The sequence below is a fragment of the Xyrauchen texanus genome, chromosome 35 (assembly GCF_025860055.1).
Source record: "Xyrauchen texanus isolate HMW12.3.18 chromosome 35, RBS_HiC_50CHRs, whole genome shotgun sequence".
In the NCBI taxonomy this organism is placed as follows: Eukaryota; Metazoa; Chordata; class Actinopteri; order Cypriniformes; family Catostomidae; genus Xyrauchen; species Xyrauchen texanus.
Genome location: NC_068310.1, coordinates 7,921,319 through 7,940,213, shown reverse-complemented (window position 1 = coordinate 7,940,213; position 18,895 = coordinate 7,921,319). Strand labels below are relative to the sequence as shown.

The window sequence follows — 18,895 nt, the reverse complement described above, 5'->3', positions numbered from 1 at the left end:
TCATACAGATAGAAAGGGAGGTCTGGAACTGGCCTTCCAAGCCTCGCAGATTGGTCAGGTATGTATTTCTCCATCACAAGATGGAATGTAACATTATTTAGGTACCACACAAAGTACGCCATTGTGGCTGGCAGGACAGGCAGCATTTGTGTAAAGAGAAATACATCCTTTGATGGTGATTCTTCAAAAATATGTTATCTCCTTTATGTTATTTATGCCACAAATACATTTGGAGTGACACAATTATTGGAATTCCCAGGTACAAATAACCTCTTGTCTCAGAAGGGACTCAAAAGGGTCCTCAGGTTGGCAGTGAATGGGTTGGGACGGGCGTCATGAATTGGTCCCTCTACGCTACGCTTGTACAGGTTTCTACTGGTTAGACTACGATTTGGCTACTGTCGCAAGCAGAACGACTACTGGAACAGTCACATAGGTAAGACATTTAACGTAACTCCATGCAGACACTGAACACAAGGATGCAGAACATTGCCTCCCACCAAATCAAGGTTTCCAGAACTGGGAGAGACACGAGAGGGATGAAGATGGGACGATAGACAGGTCTTCTTCATTAATCCTTTGTTCAAACAGACTTTTTCAGTTCTCCTCTTTCAAAACTCTTGCATTTGGCATGTAAAGCCTTCGAAACAAGGGTGTTGAATCCACTTCTTAAAGCTCTTCATGTCACCTTTTTAGTCAAGGTGTTTCAAAACAGTTAAACATCTGTAAGCATTTTGGTGATGTTAACATATTTAGTGTTGGTTAGGGTGCAGTTGCCAGTCTTGATGTTCTCTTCTCGAAAGTCCTCGTTACTGTTGTTAACAGCCTCTTGAATTTCCATGTAGTCAGACTTGCTCATGGTTGAACCACTACGACTCTTTTTTAGGTCTTCTGATGAATCTATCTTAGGGACACTGGTCACATTAAGGTACTGGGCCTGCTCCTCACCCTCTGTCTCCCTATGGTAGAAGTAGTTGAAGTTTGAGACTATGACAGGCACCGGCAATGCAATGGTCAGCACACCAGCGATAGCACACAGGGATCCTACAATTTTGCCACCGATGGTAGTTGGAACCATATCACCATAGCCTACTGTTGTCATTGAGACCACTGCCCACCAGAAGGCATCAGGGATGCTTACAAACTGTGAGTCTGCTTCGTCTGCTTCTGCAAAGAAGACAGCACTAGAGAAGAGGATGACACCGATGAAGAGAAAGAAGATAAGCAGACCCAGCTCCCTCATACTGGCCTTGAGCGTTTGGCCGAGGATCTGGAGCCCTTTCGAGTGTCGAGAAAGTTTGAAGATCCTGAAGACTCGTACTAATCTGATGACCCTCAAAATGGCAAGTGACATAGCTTGCTGCCCCTGTTGACCATCTTCTGGCTTCTCTGCCAGCTCTGTGCCCAAGGTGATGAAGTAAGGTATTATAGCCACAATGTCAATGATGTTCATTATATTGACAAAGAAGCCTGCTTTACTGGGACATGCAAAGAACCGCACCAGGAACTCAAAGGAGAACCATATGATGCAAAGGGTTTCCAGGATGAAGAAAGGATCAGTGAAGTAGGTGGAGGTGGAGTTAATTGTTGAGTTGGAGTTGGTTGCTTTTTGCATCTCCGTTTCCTCATTGCGAAAAATTGGAAGCGTCTCCAAGCAAAAACTGACTATAGATATGAGAATGACCATGACTGAAATTATGGCGATAATTCTGGCAGGCCCTGAACTTTCAGGGTATTCAAAGAGCAGCCATACCTGCCTCTGAAACTCATTTTCGGGCAGAAGTTTCTCCTCCTCCTTAATAAATCCCTCATCCTCCCTGAACATTTCAATGGCTTCCTCCCCAAGCTCATAAAAGCGTATCTCCTCTGAAAAAATATCCAAAGTCACATTGACAGGCCTTCGCAACCTGCCGCCTGATTGGTAGTAGTAGAGAATGGCATCAAAACTTGGGCGATTTCTATCAAAAAAGTACTCATTCCTCAGAGGGTCAAAGTAGCGCATTCTCTTTTTGGGGTCCCCAAGCAATGTGTCTGGGAACTGAGATAGAGTTTTGAGCTGTGTCTCAAAACGTAGGCCAGAGATGTTAATAACCACCCTTTCGCAGCACTCATGGTCTGGTTCTGGGTCATACGTGTCCTGTGGCTGACCCGGGAGAGCTGCAGCTTCATCAACTGGGTCGCCTGTGACAACAGTCATACTGTGAATTAATGCAACCTGTAATTTGTGGTCAGGATTCAATTCTGTTGCCTCTAAAAAAGTTTGTGGGAAAGAAACAGGAAAAATAGAGGCCTCTTCTCACCCGTTGACACCTCTCATGTGCATTAGAATCCAGGAAACCCTGAAATAAACAGAAAAAAGTACTTAGGGAAAGCAAGGATTCTTTTAAACATGCATGCTGCTGGAATCCACCGTGCTTACTTATTACGCATGTATTCTATCCTACTGTGAAGTGCCAGTGGGATTATTTGGATTCCATTATATTTCCAAGACAATGCAGAACATACTAATTTAGTTTTTGAACTAATGTAGCAACTTACTCAAACACCATCAAATCTGTTGAAACTACAGTGAGCAGATATGAAACCACTGTGCAAAGAAAATAAGCACTGCTGGTGGTGAAAAACCAGGGCATCTAAAAACATCTATCAATCACATGAAGAAGTCAGCATGACCACTTTACATATTGTATTTGCTTTTATCTGCCAAGTAGATCAATACTTGCTATGGCAAGACTGTATCATTCCTCTTAGGATTCAATTATGCACTGTAAATCTAATAAAAGCCAGAGTGCACTTAAATCATAATTGAATATTCCAAAACCTACCCAAATGCATTTGCACCAAGACAGCAAGGCTGCTTGAAACAGAAAGGCTGAAGCAATACAATATTGTTCTACTTTTTTCTGCTCCATCAATGGGTATTTAAGGCTTGCCTGTGCAGTGGGGTCCAAAAGTCTGAGACCATTTTGAAAATCTGGTGGATTGAAAATCGAATTTAAACCTAGAGATAAACCAAAAGTTTTAGGATTGAAAAAAAAAAAAAAAAAAAAATCCAACAACATAAAATGAATATTTAAGATTCTGCACAACTTCTAAGTAAATGGTCTGGACATATATAGCACCTTTTTAACATTAGCTGTGTTCAAAGCGCTTTACACTGCGTCGCATTCACCCATTCACACACATGCAAGGCGCTAGCCTGCCATTGGGAGCAACTTGGGGTTCAGTGTCTTGCACAAGGACACTTTGGCATGTGGAGTCGTGTGGGCCGGGAATCAAACCACCAACCCTGTGATTAGTGGACATCCCGCTCTACCACCTGAGTCACAGCCACAGCCAAAGTCTCTATGGTGTATAAAGTGGCAACTCAAAGTTGTTACCTATACCTAAGCTATTTCTACCTGAACTAACCCTTAAAGTAATTGGTTTTGTTGGTGTAACCTAATGCATTCGGGTTGATTCGGTGATGTTAAATCATATTTTTGACTCGAATAAACCCAGTTAGTTTAGACATTATCACATTAAGTATTTTTTTTAGGTTAATGTAAACAACTGGTAGCTCCTTTGTACAAAATGCTTGGTTAACATGGATTGTTAGGTTTTGCACATACTTGTGAAGTTCATGCCAGCCTGAGTCATTGTAACGACAAACCAAATACAAGGAATTCTGATGTACATTTTCAATTCAACTTTCCAGCTAAATTATTATTAAATTAGAAAAATGCAAATGGAAGCATTTCCACAAGTGGACTTTTGGACCCCATGCTCTGTACATTTGAAGAACATAAATCAGCTACACCCTATCATATTAACAATGTGTAAATCTACATCAAATATCTTAATCAGTGCAGCTTCTTGTAAACTATCTAATAGAAAACGTTTGTATTGCTTCAGGGTGTCATTCAAATAATCAACAACTTAATGTTTTCAATAAGTCAGCTAACTTGAGTTCCTTAGCAAAAAATGTACCTCCAGTGAGTATAAAGGCAGCAAAGCAAACAGTAGGTTACACAAGCTTACCTGCAAGAACTAACCCTCCCCAAAGCTCAAGAGAAATCATTTGCAAAATGATTGTGCCAGTCGGCTTGTTTGCATGACACCAGCAGAACTAATAAAATGCTTTGCTCCGAGAGTCAGTGCAGTGGTCTCTTTAAGAAGTCAGTCATTACAGGTACTGCAATGTTCCTGGTCTTCCACCCGCCCGCTGCGCCACAACTGCTGCGCTGGACTCGAATATATCCACCCGTATCGCAGCCTTCAGGATGAGCGGATAACTGTAAGCCTGAGATGAGCGGAGGTAAAGCCAAGGGGACTCGCTTAAGGTGTCATTTTCAAAGAGCATCCCATTGCAACGGTCCAAATATGCTAAGGTCAGCAAAATATGACGCCCCTGTGTCCTCATAAGATGTGACGTGTTCTGCAACAGCGGGAGTGATGTCTCGACTCACTTCAGAGATCTGCAAAGAAACACGGCAGCTGTTTACGTTGGGCGTCGCCTCAAACATGCTCACATTTCAAGAGATTTACAAATTGGCAAGAGATTGGGGAAGATCGCCTGAATACATGTGGCCACCTCAAGTCAGATAGCCGAAATGATGTTCTGAGGAGTGGCAACATCTTGTTGTTGAGCAAACGTCCCCATTTCCCCAGAACGACTCTATCTTATAGGTCAAAATCCATAGAGCATCACGTTTCAGATGTTCCCAGTCATGATTGTGTTGTTTGTCTGGATATTTATTAATTTATTTGCCGTTGCGCAAAAACAGCGTCGCTTTTAACGTTATTCCATTGCCCAAAATAACGTTTTGTGATTGCCGGACACATTCAGATTCCAGGCTCATGCACCCATGGAAAAACACACCACACTGGCTGTGATCAGTGTTTATTAGCCCTATCAAGCAAGCGCAAGGTGTCGTCTGCAGTGACATGCTTCAGCAATAGGTTCCTCTCTCTAGATGGATCAAAGCATGCCCATGCATTATTGTGCTAAAAGCATTCACTTATTTATCATTTTGTCAGTCAAGGCAATGCATTAAAACATGCATTAACATTAAAAAAGTCAACCTTCCCAAGTTGTTTTCAAGATGCACGCATCCGGATAATATCCATCACAATATGCACGGGGATTCCTCACGTGCTTATTTTTGTTCTCCTCGCTCATGTTTGGGAGTGGCGCGTCGCGCGAGCGAGCTATTTCTTGTCAAAGTCCAACTTTTCGCCTTTTACTCATAATTGTGCTGTCTGAATGAGCGGCTTAGGCTGCAGTTGGGCACTGCCGCGCATACAAAGGGACTACAGTGAGCTGCTGCTTCTCACCACTCCTTTACTGTTGCACAACGTGGGCAAATTAAAGGGAAAGCGCCTCCTCTGCGCTAATAGAGCATCTGCTGGTACCTAACGACAATCTGAACTTGTCAGTATGGTTTTGTTTTGTATTAACTAAATATATCGAAATATTTTCTTATTTTATTTATTAATTTAAAAGATTAAAAAAAAAAATCAAATGTAATGTTGGAAAATACATATATTCTTATTCTACATGTTGTTGCATTTTTATAAATATGTGTGTTCAATAAAATAAATAAATATATACTGTATATTGTTATTAGTATTATTATTAATTATTTGTATGATACAATATTTTTGCATTCTATTTGTTATTAAATTTTAATATATAAAATATATGTACAATTTACATGTAACATTATTGTTTATTATAAATATTGCATGAATATACACTACCGGCACATATATAAACTATGGAATAACATAAATGAAACTATGGGAATTATGTTGTGACTAAACAAAATCCAAAATATTCAAAACTGTGTTTCTAGCATCTTCAAGTCACCCTTTGCTTAGAATCTGCAGACATGTACTTTTGACATTTTCTCAACCAACTTCTTGAGGTATCACCCTGGGATGCTTTTTAAACAGTATTGAAGGAGTTCCCATCTATGTTGGGCACTTATTGGCTACTTTTCTTTATTATTTGGTCCAAGTCATCCATTTAAAAAAAAAAAAAAACATTTAATTTAATGTTAGTTTTATAATGAAATAAATTAATATGGTGGCACAATTATAATTTTGTCTACAAAACGAATTAAAAAATTTTAAGCATATGCCTAAAAAGATTTTTAAGATCATGAGAAACATTTCAGTCAAGTGTTTCAAAACTTTTGACCGGTAGTGTAATTTTATTTATTACAATTAAATGTTTAGAATGAAATCAATATTTTATTATCATTATTAGTATTATTATTTATTTAATGATACAGTATTATTGCAATATATTTATTAATAGTTTTTTTTAAACATAAACATTGTACATTTAACGTGAAATGTAATATTACTGTGTGTAATAAATATTACATACATGCATTTTTTTACATACATTTTATTTATTACATTTATATAATATATAAAAAAATATTGTATATCAGTTTGTATGATAAAATAATATTGAATTTATTTTCCTATTTCTCAGGCTGGAAGTTGATTCCATAAAGAATTGATTTTCCGATTCCAAGGCACTGGGAATTGAAAGTCGACTCCGCTCAGGGAAATCAATTCTGCTCAGGGGTGTAACATTTTTTGCCATTTGTACTATTATTATCTCAATTATGTGAAGCATGCTTTTATGTTATGTGAACGCTTAGAATCAATTATATATATATTACTAATACTAATTTAATACTAATTATTTTTATTTTATTAAAAAAAAAATATATATATACTACAAGAGTGAGTGTCAGGGAGCTGTTTTGGCTCAATTAGACAGTTATAGACGGCTCACTTGTGGCCCAAGAGGGAAGGGAGAAATTCTGTTGAGCAACAATACACACTAGCTGTTCTATTGGTTGTGTGTTGAAGGAACTATTTCCATTGTATATAGTTGTTTACTGTTAGGAGGTTGACCACCTGGTGACCTGGTGCAATCAAAACAACCTAGAGCTCAACGCTCTGAAGACAGTGGAGATGGTTGTGGACTTCAGGAAGAACTCAGCCTCACCTGCACCTGCCCCCATCACCCTCCTGTGACTCCACAATCGACACTGTGGAGTCTTTCCGCTTCCTGGGAACTATCATGTCCCAGGACCTCAAGTGGGAGCTGAACATCAGCTCCCTCATCAAGAAAGCACAACAGAGAACTTCCTGTGGCAGCTGAAGAAATTCAACCTGCCAAAGACAATGATGGTGCACTTCTACACAGCCATCATCGAGTCCATCCTCACTTCCTCCATCAATATCTGGTACGCTGCGACTACTGCTAAGGACAAGGGCAGACTGCAGCGTGTCATCCGTTCTGCAAATTCCTTGTATGCGTAAAAAACATACTTGGCAATAAAGCTTTTTCTGATTCTGATTCTTATTTATAGATTTATTTTAAATTTGTATAGTTATTTATTCCTAATTTATATTTTGTTATTTGTAAATTAATTATTATAATTTATTTTTTGCGATATGTGTAGTTCATCAATTCCAATTTTAAGTTAATATATTAAAATTTTGTTTTAAGTCTGTATTGTGGTGTCATACTCTGTCATCTGGGTTTAGAGCCTCATGAAGGTGAGGTAATGATGACAGTCCCTTTAAGAATGTGTTCTTTAACAGTACACACACATTTCAGACTCACTGTAAACCTGTAGTAACTCTTAGAGTCTGTCGGCACAGAGTCCTGGACGCTTGAAGACCTGAATATATCTGTTCATTTATAAAGTGAAATCAGTAGGCTGAAGTTACAGCTGGTATATTAAGGAGGTGCCGAAGTCTCTTAGGGGACTGCTGCTCCATTTGTACAAGTGAGAGAGGACAAAATGTGTGAGCCTGCATGCACAAGGATAGAGAGGCTGATCAAACACTGCTACTGAATGTTTACAAAAACATTAAAATAAGCACCATCTGATGATTTGAACCAAATCGTCTTCACAGCTGTTCTGTAAGTAGCACGCATTGATTCTGTTGGATTGATGTGCTGACGAGTTGATGAAAGTGAGTATTATGAATAGTATTATGAATAGTTGTTTGGATATATAAAGGAGATTAGGGTGTATGGAGACTGACTGATTTGTTATAAGAAAAAAGGTTGAGATGTGAAACATAGCCTCCATGTAACCTGTTAAAGAGATAGTTCACCCAAAATATTTACTTCAATAATTATTTACTCACAGCACTCCAAAACTGTATGCTGATATTTTATTATAAATATTATTATTAAAAAAAAAGCTTTTTTCCTTCTTTTCTCCCCAATTTGGAATGCCCAATTCCCAATGTGCTCTAAGTCCTCATGGTGGCATAGTGACTTGCCTTGATCTGTTCCTCACTGAAAGCTATCATATTTTTTTTAAGAAGACTTGGAATATAATGTACAAGTCATATATCAATGCACTTTGATGGTGCTTTTATTTAGCTTTTTTTAATTTTTGGAGCTCGACAGATGTGGTCAATAACTACTGTATGAACTTTGTTTGGGAAAGAGCTGTGTGGTGATTCTTTAATAATTTTTGCATTTTATGGAGAAAAAAAATAACAGCATATTAGTTTGGAATGACATGAAAGTCGGTATGTAAATGGATCTAAGCAGCATCTGCCAGCAGGTACTTTAAAACTCAAGCATGTGAACTCCAATTCCTTAGAGCGTAAAAGAAATGCTTACTTTTAGCAGAGTAGTTACTAAAATCCTTTTGAAACTTTATGACTTACATGGGTTTTGTTCCCCTTCTGTCACTCACTTGACGTTGTGTCAATGCCCCCACATTGTGTCCTTCTTGCCACAACACTGTACTAGCCGCTGAAATGGCCGGGACCTTACTCTCGGATCCTCAGCTCAAAAACTGTCTGAACAGATGCACACTTCCCTCCTTTTATACCCGTATGTCCGGGAGGGGGGCATGCAAATTCTGTTCACCAATTCTTATTGGCCTTTTCTCAAAGATAAGAGGTAACTGAGGCTCTCAAGAGTGACCCCTAGTGTCACTACATCGACACAACGTCTTGTTTCCTCCATCAGGGAATGTAACTGTGGCAGGGCGGACGGCGGGGCCGGGTCATGATTCTACACACCCGGTCCCTTATCAGGCTGATCAAGCCTCCGAGAGGGATAAAGGCCGACTGCGGATGATTGTGCGGGAGAGAGAGATAGTTTACGGACATGTCCGTCATATGTGTGTTTGTTGTCTTTTAAGTTTGTAATTAAAATATTGTTTATATAATCAAGCCGGTTCTCGCCTCCTCCTTTCCATTGACTGCTTTACACTGGTGCCGAAAGCCTGGGAAGGAGGAGGGATACGCCGTAGTAGAGTTCTCGCCACTACCGTCCACCCCAATGGAGCAGCCGTGGCCATCTGCCGGGGGATGAGGAGCCCAGCCGCCTGGAAGCGGACGATGGCCACCGACCGTGAGCAGAGAAGGGGCTCCTAACCGACCGCCTGGAGCGGTCAGGGCCGCTGCCAGGGGCAGAGGAGTCCCCTACCAGTCGCTGAAACGACCCTTCTGTTTTCAGTAACCAAGACGTTTACATGGTTTTCCTGATAGTCGGCTAACTACTAGGGTTACAATTAAACTCAAACTGTTTTTATTACAAAGCAGCTAATACTAACATGCTAATGCACAACAGCCCATCAGAAATTAACTCGCTACCACCCTATTGGCCCCTTAAAGATATAATTGCTTTGTTTACGTGGATAAACTAAGATAACTGAAGGTAGTGTTTGATCCAATCATTATGCCCTACTCTTTGTTGCCTTCCATCTCTACTCAGCTAAATGCAGATCTTAACACACTCTGTAGGGCCGCCTGCAGACTGCTCTGGTGATATACTAATTATTTATGAGGAAAACATACCATTATAATGAAAGCATTAAAATTCACCCTCTTCCCCTGAAACAAAGGAAACAAGAAACAAGAGGAAAAGGAAAATGTTTACATTGCATCAGCTAGACAGACTTAATTTTTCCGACAAGGTTTATGGCTTCATGGATTCTTCTTCACTGGTTTCATTAATACTATTGTAACATATTAAATTGTACCACTATGGTCATTTTCGATAATCTGAATTGCTAACATAATTTCAGTTACTAGGGGAGATTGGGGCTATATTTATAACACTCTTTACTCAAGTAAACATTTCTCAGAATAGGTTTACACTTGGAAGTTAATTTCTGTATAGATATATACCTTATAGTCTTGGCAATAAAAGCTATTGCATATTTATATAATTATTGTCCACAGAATAATAAGATTTAGTTCATCTAACACATGTTTAACTTTTGTGACTTGCCTCATGTTGTCACACTAAATTGGCAAAATTGGTAAAATGGGAACCTGCAAGTTTAGCATAAACATTTCATTAATCAATTGTATATAATCTTCAATATACTATAAAGGTTATCCTGTAACTTGCCCCAAAATGAAATAAAAAAGTGTTGTGAGAACACAGTTCAATTTTAGTTAAAATGTACTTTCATTATTTAGTTGACCCTTGCTTGAAAGTATTGCAGTTGTATTATGTTTGCAGTTCACATTTCAGTTTGGAGGACAAAATTCTCTAAAAATATCCCAATTTAAGAAAATGTTGTACAAAACCAACACACAAAACCTCAGTTAGAGAAAACAAGCATGTTTGCAACTAGATTATTGACTCAAAATCTTTTATTAGATTTATACTAGTATTGCATTATACTGTATATATAGTGTTGCAAATCTCATGCAAATCTCAAGACAGTGCTCCCTAAATTCCATCAGTATGTGGACTTTGCAACGAGAGAGGCTGAACAGCTTGATCTTGTTTACACAAACATCCCAGGCGTGCACGGGCGGAGCCCGCCCCCACCTCGGCTACTCAGACCACATCTCTGTTATGTTAATTCCAGCATACAGACCGCTCGTCAGACGCACAAAACCGCTTCAGAAGCAGGTGAAAACCTGGCCAGCAGGAGCCATCTCTGCTCTTCAGGACTGTTTTGAGTGTACTGACTGGCACATGTTCAGGGAGGCTGCAACATATGGCGATTCTACCAACTTGGAGGAATACACAGCATCAGTGACCAGCTACATCAGCAAGTGCATTGATGATGTCACTTTCTCAAGACCATCACCACACGCTCCAACCAGAAGCCGTGGATGACTGCGGAGGTGCGCACGCTGCTGAGGTCCGAGACTCCGCCTTCAGAGCAGGCGATAAGGCAGCCCTAAGAACAGCTAGGGCCAAACTGTCACGGGCAATCAGAGAGGCAAAGCGCGCATGCGCCCAGAGAATCCACAGTCACTTCCAGGACAGCGGTGACACGCGGCGCATGTGGCAGGGCATCCAGGCCATCACCAACTACAGGACAACATCAGTTGCCTGTGACAAAGATGCCTCCCTTCCAGATGCGCTGAACGACTTCTACGCTCGGTTTGAAGTGCAGAACGACGTGATGGTGAGGAAGTCCACCCCTCCTCCCAACGACCAGGTGCTCTGTCTTACCACGGCAGATGTGAGGAAAACTCTACGTAGAGTCAACCCACGGAAGGCTGCTGGACCAGACAACATTCCTGGCAGAGTGCTCAGAGGATGTGCAGACCAGCTAGCAGATGTTCTTACCGACATCTTCAACATCTCTCTGAGCAGCGCCGTTGTTCCAACGTGCTTCAAGGCCACCACCATCATCCCCATGCCAAAGAAGTCTTCAGTGTCCTGCCTCAGCGACTACCGTCCCGTCGCACTTACACCCATCATCATGAAGTGCTTCGAGAGGCTCGTCATGAGGCAGATTAAGACCCAGCTGCCCCCTCACTAGACCCACTGCAGTTTGCGTGATCGTTCAAACCGTTCAGCGGACGATGCCATCACCACAACCCTCCATCTGGCCCTCACCCACCTAGACAATAAGGACTCATACGTTCGAATGCTGTTCATAGATTTCAGCTCAGCATTCAACACAATCATTCCCCAGCACCTGATTGGAAAGCTGAACCTGCTGGGCCTGGACTCCTCCCTCTGCAACTGGATCCTGGACTTCCTGACTGGGAGACCTCAGTCAGTCCGGATCGGGAACAGCATCTCCACCACCACCACACTGAGCACTGGGGCCCCCAGGGCTGTGTGCTCAGTCCACTGCTGTTCACTCTGCTGACTCACGACTGTGCAGCAATGCACAGCTCGAATCACATCATCAAGTTCGCCGATGACACGACCGTGGTGGGTCTCATCAGCAAGAACAACGAGTCAGCATACAGAGAGGAGGTGCAGCGGCTGACGAACTGGTGTAGAGCCAACAACCTGTCCCTGAATGTCGACAAAACAAAAGAGATGGTTGTTGACTTTAGGAGAGCACAAGGTGAACACACTCCGCTGAACATCGACGGCTCCTCTGTGGAGATCGTCAAGAGCACCAAATTTCTTGGTGTTCACCTGGCGGAGAACCTCACCTGGTCCCTCAACACCAGCTCTATCACCAAGAAAGCCCAGCAGCGTCTCTACTTTCTTCGAAGGCTGAGGAAAGCACATCTCCCAACCCCCATCCTCACTACATTCTATAGAGGGACTATTGAGAGCATCCTGAGCAGCTGCATCACTGCCTGGTTTGGGACTTGCACCGTTTCGGACCGCAAAGCCCTGCAGAGGATAGTGAGGACAGCTGAGAAGATCATTGGGGTCTCTCTTCCCTCCATCAAAGACATTTTCAAAAAACACTGTATCCATAAAGCAACCAGCATTGTGGACGACCCCACACACCCCTCACACAAACTCTTTACCCTCCTCCCGTCTGGCAAGAGGTACCGAAGCATTCGGGCCCTCACGGCCAGACTGTGTAACAGCTTCTTCCCCAAGCCATCAGGCTTCTCAATACTCAGAGACTGGTTTGACACACACACGTGTCCTGAGTTGCACTTTAATAACTGTCACTTTATAACTGTCTGCTACCTCAATAACTGCTATGTGCATAGAACACTATCTCATAGTATGTTATGTTTACATCTTTAGAAACTGTCATCTTTTTGCACTACTGAGTACTGGTCGGCGCTGCACTGTCTATTGTCCTGTTCATTGTCAGTAATTTGTTGTACTGTCCTGTACTTTTTGCACATGTTTGCACGTGCACTTTATATAGATATATATAGGTTTTTTTTTATATAGGTATTTTATTTCGTTGTGTAGTCTCATGTGGTCCTATGTTGGTCCTTTGTTGTTTTTATGTAGCACCACGGTCCTGGAGGAACGTTGTCTCGTTTTGCTGTGTACTGTACTAACTGTATATGGTTGAAACGACAATAAAAACCACTTGACTTGACTTGACTTGACTTGTTGGGTGTAATCTGATTTCAAAATAATTGGTTACTTTAATCATATCATTTTTAATATAAAAAAGTAGTGTAATGCATAGAATTTTAAATTCTTGTAATCAGATTACAGTTACTTTCAACTGAGTTAATTACTTTTGAGAATATTACTTGAATATTTACATAGAATAATACGTTTAAAATATGAATTATGTTCTTATGTATGTCTGTATGTACTGTAACTTGCGTGCAACAATAAACAAGGAGGAAAGATAGAATTTTGAATTTGTTGTAGGAAAAAAATAAAAGTTTACAAGAAAACAGTTTTAGAGAGTAAATAGGTCATTAATAATGTGATTACTTTTTCCGTGAAGAAATCAGTAGATTAATTTGATAAAATTTTAGACAAGTAATTAGTAACTGGTAGTGGATTACTTTGTTGACTAACTTACCCAACACTGATAATATTTAATACAATATTTTAATAATGTTGATATTTAATTAGCTTGATATTTATAATTACAGTTTGTACCTTTGATTGAGCACAGCATTACAAAACCTTAATTTACTAGTAATATTACTATTACATTATTAGTAATCGTTTAAGGGTATTGAATGTGGGTATTATTGAGCATTTGTGACAGTCTGCATGTGTGCAAGAGAGATATGGCAGTGAGGGTATACTCATACCCTTTTGAGCTGGGACCGGTTTGCTCAGGAGATCTCGATGCTTCACTGTATAGCAACCAGAGCAGGAGACTGCAGTACACAATGACTCAGACTAGTTGCAATCCTAAACCTAAACCACACACACACACACACACACACATACACACATACACACACACGCACACACACACACACACACACACACACACACACACACCTCAGCAGACCACCAAAAAGATCCTTACCGATATCAATAACTTATCTTTATGCTTGTTAAATTTCATTGGAAAATTTTAAACTAATGGGATGGTTCACTCCAAAATTAAAACACTGTCATCCTTACTTTACATAACATATGTTAACATCTTCTTTTGTGTTCCATGGAAGAAAGAAAATCAAATGGGTTTGGAACAATATGAGGGTGAGTAAATTATGACAGCTTTTTATTTTTTTGGGGGGTGAACTATCCTTTGAAAACTGCATAAAAAAGTCTATTAGTGCTTTTATTTATTTCAAAAACAGCATCAAAATGCAGAAACAAGAGCACAATGGGAGAGTATCCATATCTAGCGCTCAAACTGAATAATACATATGTCTTTAGTGTAATGCCGAAAATTACCCAAAATCTTCCAAATCTCTTTTGTTGTTTATTTTCAGCATAAACAAACGTGCATACGCTCTAGTGATATACAAGGCTAATTTAGATGGGAGTAATGGAAACCCGAAACAGAATGAAAAAAGGAAACTTGTTAGTGGAGAATCTCCCTTTGAGATATTATCTTTGGAACATAAAATAATGGGTTTACACATGATGACATCACTTCCTCCCTCGCTGCATTACGGTAACTCTGCTGAAGGTGCACTTCTACTAATAATTTTAGTTAACCGTCTGCCCTGTGAACGCTTCTGATAGAGGGGGTGGGGGGGGGGGCTCCTCCCCCCCCTCCATGCATTTCCATAAAGGAATGGGTTCCAATAGCGTACAGCCACCATGGTGTCATATTTTGCATGCTGCCTCTCTGAATGGATCACTCCTATTGATTTTAGGTGAGAGTTCACTTCCCACCCATTCCAGCGGATGGAAAAATCTTTACAAAGTCTTCTGCTCAATACCTGTAGAGCTTTTGCTGGAATGCACAAATACATTGACTGGAACAAAACAGACAGATCTGGTCTGATAAATTTGGCCTTCATAAGCTCAAACATTAGATGCATATTTAATTCATGGCAAATAGCATTGGAACACTCTTATATGCATATAATGTACTGTACATTCTCCACGGTTTCTCCCCAAATGCATGTGTAAATATCTATTCACATGACAAGTCATTAGGCTACATTTGTTTATCTTTCTGCTGCAGGACACATAGGCAATTATTATCTGACAATGTGATACTTCAGTGCTGTTTCCAAACAGGCCTTCCTCTTTCTCTCTCTCTTTAATTATTTTTTTGTCATGACATATTATATATCGTATGTTCATTATAGCAAAACATTGGTAGTTTATCTACAGTTCATAAAAAATAAAAAATAAAAAATAAAAATAAATATATATATATATATATATATATATATATATATATATATATATATATATATATATATATATATTTAAGCAATATAACACGGTCAAGAGTGCGATATGGCTCTACATCAGCAATGATGTGATTCACCTCGGGCACGGAATAATCACAGTGCCATAGGAAATAACAGTAGTGCTGATTAAGGGCCATATAGCACGATTGCAAGTGTGATATTGCTTATATACAACAGTTCAATGAACAAGTAAATTAAAAAAATTATGGAAAAACTGAGTGTGGTAATGTTGCCACACCCAAGCAGAGATGCTGTCAGCTTTCTGAAGATCAGCTTTCTCAGTGGAAAAATAGTGGTCCAAGCGGGGGTATTTCTCCCTATTCGTGGTAGCTGGTGCGCAAGAGTCATTCACTAAAGAAACCGCAATGTCCTCCATTCTAAACAGTGTGTCCACTCCAATGTGGAAAGTCTGATTAGAGGTAAGCACCTTCAGTTCGTGTAATTAATCTGTTTGTTGTGTCTCTCAGCTATGATGAGCCGTAATGCTGAAGTTGTGCGTTTAAAGCCGTTTAAAGCTATTTCCTAGCTTTAGTAGTAGTAATACAAGTGATCATGAAGAGCTGTTGTATGTAAAAGGCTGAAGCGGCTTCACTTCATACGCCTAACTGGATCATATTACACATACAAATTATCTTTTGCCACCACCTGCTGGCTAACATATGTAATGTAAAAAAAAAGACAAACCATAGCTCTTATCAGATCTGCACTGCTCTTACACTTTATTTTAGAATGCATGAACACAAGCGGAGTGAAACACTGTAAAGGGATTATGGAAATGAGGAAAACGAGTACCGGCTTGAAGATATTAATGATATTTTAATAAGGAACTGCAACAAAAAGACAAAAACACAAAGGTGTCAGACAGCTGCCTGTAAATTTCTCTCTCTGTCTCACTGCAGTCTCCAGTCGGCCTTTATCACTCTCTGAGGCTTGATTAGCCTGATTAGGGGCCAGGAGTGTAGCATCACGACCCGGCCCGCCCTCCGCCCTGTCACATTCCTCCCTCGTTCTCTCAGGCCGTGGAGCCCCCGGCATGACGTACACCCCCCCCTTTCCCTTGGGAAGGGGCATGCCTAACGCCCCTTCTGCCAGCAGGTCATTCCCGTCTACCTGGATGAGGGAGGGGACAAGGGGAGGGAAACCTACACTGTGGCACCTACACGCCGTAATGGCGATCAAGCCAAATTAACAAAAACTTTTTTAAAAAGAGAGGGAAAAGCCAACACGGAGCAGCAGTGAGCGAGAAAGAGGAGAGAGAGAAAAAAAAAGAATACTCGCCGGTTCTCCAATACGCCGTAGCTTGGTCCTTGGTCCCTCCTCCGCCGGACGACGGCCATGCCTCACGGATGGATTGGAGGCAGTCTTCTGGCCCCTGGTGGAGGGAACACCATGCCGTGTTCTCGGGAAACAGAAGGGTTCTACCCTGCCCCTGGCAGTGGCCAGCCAGGAGCCCCTCCCCACTCTCGGTCAGCGGTTTCATATCCCGCTGCGTTTCAGTGACTGGTAGGGGTCTCCTCCAGGCGGTCGGTTAGGAGCCCCTTCTTACTTCACGGTCAGCAGCCGTTCGTCCACTCTCAGGCGGCCAGGCTCCTCCGTCCTCTGCCGGATGGCCGCAGCTGCTCCGTTGGGGTGGATGGTAGTGGCGAGGACTCTACTACGCCACATCCCTCCTCCTTCCCGGGTTTCGGCACCAGTGTAAAGGGATTAATGGAAAGGAGGAGGTGAGAACCGACTTGAAGATATGAATGATATTTTAATAAGGAACTGAAACAAAAAGACAAACACACAAAGGTGTCACAGGTGTGTATCATCACGACCCGGCCCCGCCCTCAGCCCTGTCACATACACCACATAGTGAAGCATTGGAATGCTGTTGGTGTCAGACCATCAGTGCTCATGGAATGTCTCTCGTCCAATCAGATTTGAGGACCGGAACTAATTGTTGTATATGTAGTTGTATGAAGATTTCATACAAAGGTGTACACTACAGTCTTAAAAAACAAAGGACAACAAGCTCTAACAAGGACAGAAAGAGATGTGGAAGGCCAGATGTACAACTAAACGGATAAGTACATCAGAGTCTCTAGTTTGAGAAATAGATGCTTCACATGTCCTCAGCTGACAGCTTCATTGAATTCTACCCGCTCAACACCAGTTCCCCGTCTGTCGCTCTCTTCGACGTTGTGTCGGAGAAGCGACACTAGGGGTCTCTCTTGAGCACCGAATAGACCTCTGATCTATGAAAAAAGGCCAATGAGAAGTTGGCAGCCAGTATTTGCATACCCCGCCCCCGGACATACGGGTATAAAGGCGAGGAAATACTTGAGTTCATTCAGAAAATTTCTTCGGAGCCGATGGTTGTGCATGCTGTTCGCCTGAAAACACACCTGTTCCTGTATTCCTCTGATGCTCTGCATGCTGTTTGACTGAGGGCACATTACAGTGGCGATTTCTCCTTCTTGCATGGCAGTGCAGATTGCCCCTGGGCGCTTTATAAAGATGTCTTTATAAAGATGTCTTTCCGCCCCTGTGTAGTTCCTGGATGCGGTAGAGTGCTCTCCGCTTCAGACGGCCACAGGCGTTGTCTCGTGTGTCTGGGTAGCGATCACACCGAGGCTGTGTTTGTTGATGGTTCATGCTCTCACTGCGAGGGCATGACCATGACAACGTTGCGGTCGAGGCTCGCTTTCAGCCGAAAGCAAGCCACTCCAGCCGCCCCCCGCATTGCTCCTTCTTCCCACGAGATTGAGGACAGTGCGAGTGGCGCTGGAAGCGATCTGGGGATGGCAGCGGGTGCGGCTCCGTCGGGTACTCCCCCTCGGACCACCCGTCCCCCAGCACGCTCGTTGACTCCTGTCCATGCTCGAGGCAACAGCGGCTCGCCTCACAGCCAGCCTGCTTATCCTCTGGAGCTCGAAGCAGATGAGCTCGTCGCTGCACCGGAGAGCGCGGCGTCTGACGCGGATGACTCCCTTGGGCTGCCGCCTTCGGGCCATCATGCCCAAGCTGAGGCTGACGCTCAGATGTCCGACATGCTTTCCCGGGCCGCCGCCAGCGTGGGCTTGGACTGGAACCCTCCGTCCTCCCCACAGCCATTACACTAATGCTACACTACCTAGTCCTTGACACATGCGCAGAGTATTAGAAGGTGCTAGGACGTGCAATTGAGCTTGACATCATGATAACTGAGAGACCGCTAATGTCAAGATTTGTTGTGAAAAAGGAGGTACATTTTAGTCTGTTCTCATTCAAAGCCGAATGGATCACGTCAGAAGACATGAATTAAACAACTTGAGTATTATGGATTACTTTTGTGCTGTCATTATGTCCTTTTTCTAGCTTGAACATTTGGTCACCATTCACTTGC

General features: G+C 41.8%; 1 protein-coding gene across 1 annotated transcript; it reads right to left on the bottom strand.

Annotated features, from left to right (window-relative positions):
• Positions 1-715: 715 nt before the first annotated feature.
• kcna2b (potassium voltage-gated channel, shaker-related subfamily, member 2b) lies at positions 716-4,162 on the bottom strand. Its single transcript, XM_052106432.1, has 2 exons — positions 4,021-4,162; positions 716-2,339 (listed from the first exon to the last, which is right to left on the bottom strand). The coding sequence occupies exon 2, from the start codon at positions 2,195-2,197 to the stop codon at positions 716-718; it is 1,482 nt and encodes a 493-aa protein (XP_051962392.1). The 5' UTR covers positions 2,198-2,339; positions 4,021-4,162.
• Positions 4,163-18,895: the final 14,733 nt, after the last annotated feature.